This window comes from Mauremys mutica, unplaced genomic scaffold (genome assembly GCF_020497125.1).
Source record: "Mauremys mutica isolate MM-2020 ecotype Southern unplaced genomic scaffold, ASM2049712v1 000553F_np12_obj, whole genome shotgun sequence".
Classification (NCBI taxonomy): Eukaryota; Metazoa; Chordata; order Testudines; family Geoemydidae; genus Mauremys; species Mauremys mutica.
In genome coordinates, this window is record NW_025423002.1 from 137,207 (window position 1) to 146,543 (window position 9,337).

General features: G+C 76.2%; 1 protein-coding gene across 1 annotated transcript; it reads right to left on the reverse strand.

Moving 5' to 3' along the window:
* Positions 1-907: 907 nt before the first annotated feature.
* On the reverse strand, positions 908-7,565 carry BCAP31 (B cell receptor associated protein 31). The gene is made up of 8 exons (XM_045000631.1): positions 7,424-7,565; positions 6,428-6,531; positions 6,148-6,248; positions 5,382-5,529; positions 3,915-4,050; positions 3,569-3,695; positions 2,857-2,957; positions 908-1,332 (listed from the first exon to the last, which is right to left on the reverse strand). Exons 2-8 carry the CDS (start codon positions 6,517-6,519, stop codon positions 1,294-1,296), a joined length of 744 nt encoding a protein of 247 aa, XP_044856566.1. The 5' UTR covers positions 6,520-6,531; positions 7,424-7,565; the 3' UTR covers positions 908-1,293.
* Between the last annotated feature and the right edge of the window lie 1,772 nt (positions 7,566-9,337).

Consider the following 9,337-nt stretch of genomic DNA (forward strand, 5'->3'; position numbering starts at 1 on the left):
ATCCCCCCCCGGCCCTTTAAATAGCCCCGAGCCCTGGGGGGGGCTCCCCTGCCTCATCCCCCCCCGGCCCTTTAAATAGCCCCGAGCCCCAGGCTGCTGCTAGCCCGGTGGGGGAGGGAGGAGGGGGGCTGCACCCCCTGCCCCCAGCCAGCCCCACACCCCCCCCTTTTACATTTTTTAAATCACCCCTGCCAGCCCCCCCCTTCCTACAGCCAGCCTGGCACAGCCCCCCACCCCCAGCTCTGCTCCCCGGGGAGCTGGCTCCCAAATCCACCCCCCGCCTGACAGCAACTCGCCCCAGCTAGGGGGGCAGGGGCTGCAGGTTGGGAGTGGGGGCTGGGGGCCAGGACTCCTGGGTTCTCCCCCCTGCTCTGGGAGGGGGTGGGGTGAAGTGGTTAGAGCAGGGGGCCCAGGACACCTGGGTTCTCTGGCAGTGCCCCCCCCCAGCTCTCCCCACAGGCCGCACTGCCCTGCCCAGGAATGGCGGGGGGGGGGGGGGAGGAGACGGCTCCTGGCCCTGCTGCTTGTTACCCTTGGACCTGGCCTCCCGCAGCGGGGGGAGGGGGGTGGGGGGGGGAGCCCTCTGCTTTCCTGGGCAGGGGAAACAGGCTGTGATTGGCCAGCCCCCCCCCCCCATCTAACCCCAGCATCCTGGCTCCCTCCCCCCCCCCTGCAGTCTAGGGCCCGGTCACTAGGCACCCCGGCCCTGACTCCCCCCACCCAGAGAACCCCGGCATCCGGGTGCCAGGCAGAGGGGCAGCCCCCGCCTGCAGGGGGGTCAGTGCCTCACTTTACCATCCCCTGCCCCCGGGGCGCTCGCCCGAGCGGAGTTCTGGGGGGAGACGAGTTGGGGGACCCAGGAACCCCCCCCCCCCCCCCCGTTCAGCAACACACCGTGCGCCCAGGCTGGTGTCTGACCCTTTATTGAAGGCAAAGCTGACGTGGCTACAGCCCGGGGGGGGGGCCCGGCCCCCAGAACAGGGCGGACAAGCAGGGGCTGCCATTGTGAGTCAATGGGGAAGCCGGGGGGCCCCCAGCCCAGGAGAGGCAGAAAGCAGGTCCCAGGGGAAACTGAGGCACAGGGGCTCTGACACCCCTGCTGGGAATGGGCACAGCAGCCCCACCCCCACCTCCTGGGAGCAGAGGGGGAAGGGCAGAGCCCCACTGGGGGAGGGGCGCCCCTGCCCCTGAATACTGTAGGCTCCACCCACTGCAGAACAAGGGGCGTGGTCCAAGAGAGGCCCCGCCCACTGAAAGCCACTGAGGCAGCCGGAAGGGGGAGGGGAGGAGCCGTCACTCTTCCTTCTTGTCCTTGGGTCCTGCCTGCAGCATCTGGGGACAGACGGACACGGGTCAGGGGCGGCCAGGCCCCCCCCAGCGCCCCCCCGGCCAGGGGCCCTCACCCCCCAGCCTGGGCCCCCCCCCAGCGCCCCCCCCAGCCAGGGGCCCTCACCCCCCAGCCTGGGCCCCCCCCAGCCAGGGGCCCTCACCCCACAGCCTGGGCTCCCCCCCACGGCTCCCCCCCGGCCAGGGGCCCTCACCCCACAGCCAGGGCCCCCCCCCACGGCTCTGTCTGACCCCCTGCTCCCCCCCACTCCCCACATCGCCCCCCCGGCCAGGGGCCCTCACCCCACAGCCTGGGCTCCCCCGTGCCCCCCCCAGCCAGGGGCCCTCACCACACAGCCAGGACCCCCCTCCACTACCCCCCACCCCCTCCCCCACCGCTCTGTCCATGACCCTTGTTCCCCACATGCAGCCCCCCAGTATCCTCCCCACACACTGTGAGTTAAAAATCCCCGAGCAGCTGCCAGGGCCCCACGGCGCCGAGCCCCACCCCCGGCTAACCCAGCCGCACCCCGGCAGCAGGGACAGGGCTGGGCAACCGCGCCCGGCTGGGAGCCGGCCCGACGCACCTGCCTGCACGTAGCCGTCACGAGGGGCCGGGCACGGAGCCCACAGCCGGGCGGGGCCGGGGCACGGGGGGGGAGGGGCAGGAGCCAGCCATGCCCCCACCCCCCAGCTCTACCGGTGCCCCTCACTCCCAACCCACAGCCCCCAGCTCTGCCGGTGCCCCTCACTCCCGACCCGCAGCCCCCAGCTCTGCCGGTGCCCCTCACTCCCGACCCACAGCCCCTGCCCCCCCCAGCTCTGCCGGTGCCCCTCACTCCCGACCCGCAGCCCCCAGCTCTGCCGGTGCCCCTCACTCCCGACCCACAGCCCCCAGCCCTGCCGGTGCCCCTCACTCCCAACCCACAGCCCCCAGCCCTGCCGGTGCCCCTCACTCCCGACCCGCAGCCCCCAGCCCTGCCGGTGCCCCTCACTCCCGACCCGCAGCCCCCAGCTCTGCCGGTGCCCCTCACTCCCGACCCGCAGCCCCTGCCCCCCCAGCTCTGCCGGTGCCCCTCACTCCCGACCCGCAGCCCCCAGCTCTGCCGGTGCCCCTCACTCCCGACCCGCAGCCCCTGCCCCCCCAGCTCTGCCGGTGCCCCTCACTCCTGACCCGCAGCCCCCAGCTCTGCCGGTGCCCCTCACTCCCGACCTGCAGCCCCTGCCCCCCCCACCCTCCCCTCACTGCCCCGTGCCCCCCGATCAGCTGACAGCTCCGGTTGCCAGCAGGTTATTTTTAGCCCAGCAGATCTCTTAGCGCAGCGCCAGCAGTTCCCAGGCCGGCAGGGCGGCGCTGCCCCCTGGTGGTAGGGGGCTGCCTCTGGGGGGCGCCTGTGGGGCTCTGGCTGAGCTGGGGGGCAGACACCAGCCCCACCCCCGGCTCTGGAATACGCATCCTGCTCCTCAGGCCCCCAAGTCCTGTCCTAGACCAGGGGCTCCAGCCACCACCCCCCCCCCCCAGCGCCCCACCTGCAGGTTGCCGTGTTCCTCCAGCAGCCGGTCGTACTCCTGGGTCAGCCCCTGGGCCTGCTTCCTCATGGCCAGCGCCTCGCGCTCCGCCTTCTCCGCCGCTGGGGGGGGGGGGGGGGAAAAAGCAGCCCAGGTTAGCAAACGGGCCGAGGGGGCAGAGCCGAGCCGGCACCCGCTGGTGCTGCCTGAGTGTGCAGAGAGCCTGAGCCCCCGGCGTGCGGTGCCTCCAGCCTCGGGAGCGGATCACAGCCACGGGGCTGCCTCAGTTTCCCCATGTGGGTTGTCTTAGGCCAGGCCAACGCTGACAGGCCCCAGGCGAGGGGCCGGGATTCGCTGGGGGGGGGGCGCCCGGGCGAGAGGCCGGGATTCGCGGCGGGGGGGGCGCCCGGCGAGGGGCCGGGATTCGCCGGGGGGGGGGGGGGGCAGCGCGCCCGGCGAGGGGCCGGGATTCGCGGGGGGGGGGGCGCGCCCGGGCGAGGGGCCGGGATTCGCGGGGGGGGGGGGCGGCGCCCGGGCATGGGGCCGGGATTCGCGGGGGGGGGGGCGGCGCCCGGGCGTGGGGCCACGATTCGCTGGGGGGGGGCGGCGCCCGGGCGTGGGGCCACGATTTGCTGGGGGGGGGCGGCGCGCCCGGGCCCAACCCAGGCACAACGCTACCCTCAGGATTTAGCCCCCGAGTTGCTCCAGGGCTGCAAACCCCCCCCGGCCTCACCCCTCTTGCTCGTGGCCAGCTCCTCCTTCAGCTGCTTGAGCTCCGCCTTCAGCGCCTCGTTCTGCTCCGCGGCCCCCGGCCCCTCAGCCGGCCGCTCCCCCACCTCCACACCGGCCTGCTTCAGCTCCTGGGGGGCACAGGGGGACAAGTGACCCCAGGGGGACCCCACAGCCCCAGCCAGGGCTCGCCGGCCCCACAGCCCCTGCACCCCTATAACCCAGCCAGGGCCCTGCCATCCAGACCCTCACAGCCATAGGGCCCGACCCCCTGGGGGGTGCCCGGTTTGACCCCCAAGGGGCTGGCGGCCCAGGGATCCAGAGGACCTGGGTTCGAGCCCCGCGCCCACCTGCTTCAGCTGGTCGTTGTCCTCCATGTATCTCTTGGCCGCGTCACTGGCGCCCTCGGCCTGCTTCTTGAAGGCGGCGTTGGAGGCCAGGAGCGTGGCCTGCTGGGAGATCAGCGTCACCAGCCGGCGCAGGAGGCTGCGGGAGCCAGGGCAGCGAGGGGTTAACGGCGCACGGGGCCTGGGGCAACCCCGGGGGGAGCCCTGCCGGCGCCCCTCACTCCCGACCCGCAGCCCCTGCCCCCGCCGGCGCCCCTCACTCCCGACCCGCAGCCCCTGCCCCCGCCAGCGCCCCTCACTCCCGACCCGCAGCCCCTGCCCCCCCTACTCCCGACCCGCAGCCCCTGCCCCCCCTGGCACCCCTCACTCCCGACCCGCAGCCCCTGCCCCCCCTGGCACCCCTCACTCCCGACCCGCAGCCCCTGCCCCCCCGGCACCCCTCACTCCCGACCCGCAGCCCCTGCCCCCGCCGGTGCCCCTCACTCCCGACCCGCAGCCCCTGCCCCCGCCGGCGCCCCTCACTCCCGACCCGCAGCCCCTGCCCCCGCCGGCGCCCCTCACTCCCGACCCGCAGCCCCTGCCCCCGCCGGCGCCCCTCACTCCCGACCCGCAGCCCCTGCCCCCCCCGGCGCCCCTCACTCCCGACCCGCAGCCCCTGCCCCCCCCGGCGCCCCTCACTCCCGACCCGCAGCCCCTGCCCCCCCCGGCGCCCCTCACTCCCGACCCGCAGCCCCTGCCCCCCCCGGCGCCCCTCACTCCCAACCCGCAGCCCCTGACACCCCTGCCCCCGCCCCTCACTCCCGACCCGCAGCCCCTGCCCCCCCTGGCGCCCCTCTCTCCCGACCTGCAGCCCCTGCCCCCCCCGGCACCCCTCACTCCCGACCCGCAGCCCCTGCCCCCCCTGCCCCCGCCGGCGCCCCTCACTCCCGACCCGCAGCCCCTGCCCCCCCCGGCGCCCCTCACTCCCGACCCGCAGCCCCTGCCCCCGCCGGTGCCCCTCACTCCCGACCCGCAGCCCCTGCCCCCGCCGGCGCCCCTCACTCCCCACCCGCAGCCCCTGCCCCCACCGGCGCCCCTCACTCCCGACCCGCAGCCCCTGCCCCCACCGGCGCCCCTCACTCCCAACCCGCAGCCCCTGCCCCCCCTGGCACCCCTCACTCCCGACCCGCAGCCCCTGCCCCCCCTGCCCCCGCCGGCGCCCCTCACTCCCGACCCGCAGCCCCTGCCCCCCCTGCCCCCCTCACTCCCGGCCCGCAGCCCCTGCCCCCCCCAGCTCTGCTGGTGCCCCTCACTCCCGACCCGCAGCCCCTGCCCCCCCCAGCCCTGCCGACGCCCCTCACTCCCGACCCACAGCCCCTGCCCCCCCCCAGCCCTGCCAGCGCCCCTCACTCCCGACCCGCAGCCCCCTGCCCCCCCCCGGTGCCCCTCACTCCCGCCCCGCAGCCCCCCCCAGCCCAGCCCCCCACTCACAAGGAGAGCAGCAGGGAGAAGCCGGCCAGGTAGAGGTTGCGCTGGGCCCGGAACAGTTTCATGTGGAAATGCTCCACGGCGCCCGGGTTGTTCTGCAGATTCACCTTCTCCGTCACGTCGTCGTATTTCTGGATCTCACGCACGGCGTCTGGGGCAGCGAGGGGTTAACGGGCCGGGCACCAGCACAGCAGAACCCAGGCGTCCAGGCTCCCAGCCCCCCGCCCCTCCCAGAGCCAGGAGAGAACCCAGGTGTCCTGGCTCCCAGCCCCCCCTCCCCTCCCAGAGCCAGGAGAGAACCCAGGAGTCCTGGCTCCCAGCCCGCCCTGCTCTAACCACCAGCCCCCCCTCCCCTCCCAGAGCCAGGAGAGAACCCAGGAGTCCTGGCTCCCAGCCCCCCTGCTCTAACCCATCAGCCCCCAGCCCCCTCCCAGAGCCAGGGAGAGAACCCAGGAGTCCTGGCTCCCAGCCCCCCCTGTTCTAACCACCAGCCCCCACTGCCCTCCCAGAACCAGGAGAGAACCCAGGAGTCCTGGCTCCCAGCCCCCCTGCGCTCTAACCACCAGCCCCCACTCCCCTCCCAGAGCCTGGAGAGAACCCAGGTGTCCTGGCTCCCAGCCCCCCCTGATCTAACCACCAGCCCCCACTCCCCTCCCAGAGCCAGGAGAGAACCCAGGAGTCCTGGCTCCCAGCACAGCGCCCCCCAGTGCCCTGTCGGGGAGATCGCCCCCCCCAGCCCCACCAGCCCCCCGCCCAGCCCCCCGCTCACCCAGCAGCAGCAGCACGAGGATGACGATCAGCACCACGAAGAACGTGTTCCCGTAGGTCACCACCAGCCGCACCAGGCGGGAGCGGAAGATTTTCTGCCATCTGCCGGGGGCGGGAGAGGATCACACCGGCCCAGCCCCCCCGGGATGTGGGGTCCCCCAAGCCAGGGACGGGGTGACTCAGCCAGGGCCCAGCAGAGAGGGGAGCCCCCCGGAGGCCAGCCCAGCCCCCCAGCCCGGCCCACCCCCAGGGCCCCCCGCAGCGCCCGGCCCGGGCCCCACCTGGGCGCGGAGATGAAGGGGACGCAGAGCAGGAGCACGGCGCAGACCTCGGCGTAGAGGAACGTGGCCACGGCCGACCACTGCAGGCTCATGGCGGGCGGGGGCTGGGGGGAGGGAGAGCGTGAGCCCCCGCGCCCCACGGACGGCTGCCCAGCCCCCATCGCCCCCTGCCCCACAGCCCCCCGCACGGCCCCACCGGCCCCTGCCCATAGCCCCCCGCCCAGCCCCCATCGCCCCCTGCCCCACAGCCCCCCGCCCAGCCCCCATCCCCCCCTGCCCCACAGCCCCCCACCACCCCTCCCCATCCCCCCCTGCCCCACAGCCCCCCGCCCGGCCCCACCGCCCCCCGCCCCACAGCACCTCCCCATAGCCCCCCGCCCACCCCCCATCGCCCCCTGCCCCACAGCCCCCACCGCCCCTCCCCATCCCCCCCTGCCCATAGCCCCCTCCCCCACAGCCCCCCGCCCCTCCCCATCGCCCCCTGCCCCGCCCAGCCCCATCACCCCCTCCCTGCCCTATCAGCCCCCCGCCCAGCCCCCATCGCCCCCTGCCCCACAGCCCCCCGCCCAGCCCCCATCGCCCCCCGCCCCACAGCCCCCCGCCCCACAGCCCCCATCCCCCCCTGCCCCACAGCCCCCACCACTCCTCCCCATCCCCCCTGCCCCACAGCCCCCCGCCCAGCCCCCATCGCCCCCTGCCCCGCCCCACAGCACCTCCCCAGCCCCCATCGCCCCCCAGCCCCCACCGCCCCTCCCCATCGCCCCCTGCCCCACAGCCCCCGCCCCCACAGCCCCCCGCCCCTCCCCATCGCCCCCTGCCCCGCCCCACAGCCCCCTCCGCCCCTCCCCATCGCCCAGCCCCACCGTCCCCCGCCCCGCCCCCCTCCCGGCCCCACCGCCCCCCCCACACTGCAGAGACGCCTGCCAGAGACACCCCCCCCCCCCCGAACCCCCCCATGGCCCCGCCCCCCCGGGTCACTCTCTGGCGGCCCCTCACCACGACGCGGCTCCTCGGGCTGGTTCCAGGTGGGCCCCACGCGGCCCCGCCCCCACCGGAAATAGAAACCGAGCGGGAGGCCCCGCCCCATCCGGGCCGCTTCCCGCCAATGAACGCCCGGGGTCCGCAGCGGAAGTCGCTGCGCCCCTTCACCGGACGTTGCGTCGACAGACCCGCCCCCATGTGGGCGGAAACTGTTACTTCTTGGCGCCGGAAGAGCCCCCGCCGGAGACCGGAACTGCAGCCATGACACCTAGCGAGGCGGAAGCGGCTTCCTGGGCCGCACCGGAAGTGCCTCCAAGAGCGCCTAAGGGGGCGCGGCGGGGGGCGGGGTTAGGGTGCCCAGAGCACAGTGCCCGCCCCCAGCGCCCGGCCCCGCCCCCGGCCCCACACAGCGCCCGGCCCCGCCCCCGGCCCCGCCCCCACACAGCGCCCGCCCCGGTGCCGCCACTTCCCGCTCCCAGGCACGTGCCCAGTTCGACGCCCCTCGGCCGCAGCAGCGGGACCTTTTCCGGGCCCGGGCCGGGCCGGCTGCGCCCTCGGGTGGGAACGTGTGTCCCTGGCGGAGCCGCCGAGCCTGAGCCCGTCCCACCGGCTGGAGCAGGGAGCTCGGAACCCGCGCGCAGGCCGGGAGCTCGGAACCCGCGCGCAGGCCGGGAGCTCGGATCCCGCGCGCAGGCCGGGAGCTCGGAACCCGCGCGCAGGCCGGGAGCTCGGATCCCGCGCGCAGGCCGGGAGCTCGGAACCCGCGCGCAGGCCGGGAACGTGGAACCCGCGCGCAGGCCGGGAGCTCGGAACCCGCGCGCAGGCCGGGAGCTCGGATCCCACGCGCAGGCCGGGAGCTCGGAACCCGCGCGCAGGCCGGGAGCTCGGATCCCACGCGCAGGCCGGGAGCTCGGAACCCGCGCGCAGGCCGGGAGCTCGGATCCCGCGCGCAGGCCGGGAGCTCGGATCCCGCGCGCAGGCCGGGAGCTCGGAACCCGCGCGCAGGCCGGGAGCTCGGATCCCGCGCGCAGGCCGGGAGCTCGGATCCCGCGCGCAGGCCGGGAGCTCGGAACCCGCGCGCAGGCCGGGAGCTCGGATCCCGCGCGCAGGCCGGGAACGTGGAACCCGCGCGCAGGCCGGGAGCTCGGAACCCGCGCGCAGGCCGGGAGCTCGGATCCCGCGCGCAGGCCGGGAACGTGGAACCCGCGCGCAGGCCGGGAGCTCGGAACCCGCGCGCAGGCCGGGAGCTCGGATCCCGCGCGCAGGCCGGGAACGTGGAACCCGCGCGCAGGCCGGGAGCTCGGAAACCCGCGGAGCTCGGAACCCACGCGCAGGCCGGGAACGTGGAACCCGCGCGCAGGCCGGGAGCTCGGAACCCGCGCGCAGGCCGGGAGCTCGGAACCCGCGCGCAGGCCGGGAGCTCGGAACCCGCGCGCAGGCCGGGAGCGCGGAACCCGCGCGCAGGCCGGGAACGTGGAACCCGCGCGCAGGCCGGGAGCTCGGATCCCGCGCGCAGGCCGGGAGCTCGGATCCCGCGCGCAGGCCGGGAACGTGGAACCCGCGCGCAGGCCGGGAGCTCGGAACCCGCGCGCAGGCCGGGAGCTCGGAACCCGCGCGCAGGCCGGGAGCTCGGAACCCGCGCGCAGGCCGGGAGCTCGGATCCCGCGCGCAGGCCGGGACCGTGGAACCCGCGTGCAGGCCGGGAGCTCGGAACCCGCGCGCAGGCCGGGAACTTGGAACCCGCGCGCAGGCCGGGAGCTCGGAACCCGCGCGCAGGCCGGGAGCTCGGAACCCGCGCGCAGGCCGGGAGCTCGGAACCCGCGCGCAGGCCGGGAGCTCGGAACCCACGTGCAGGCCGGGAGCTCGGGTCCCGCGCGCAGGCCGGGAGCTCGGAACCCGCGCGCAGGCCGGGAGCTCGGAACCCGCGCG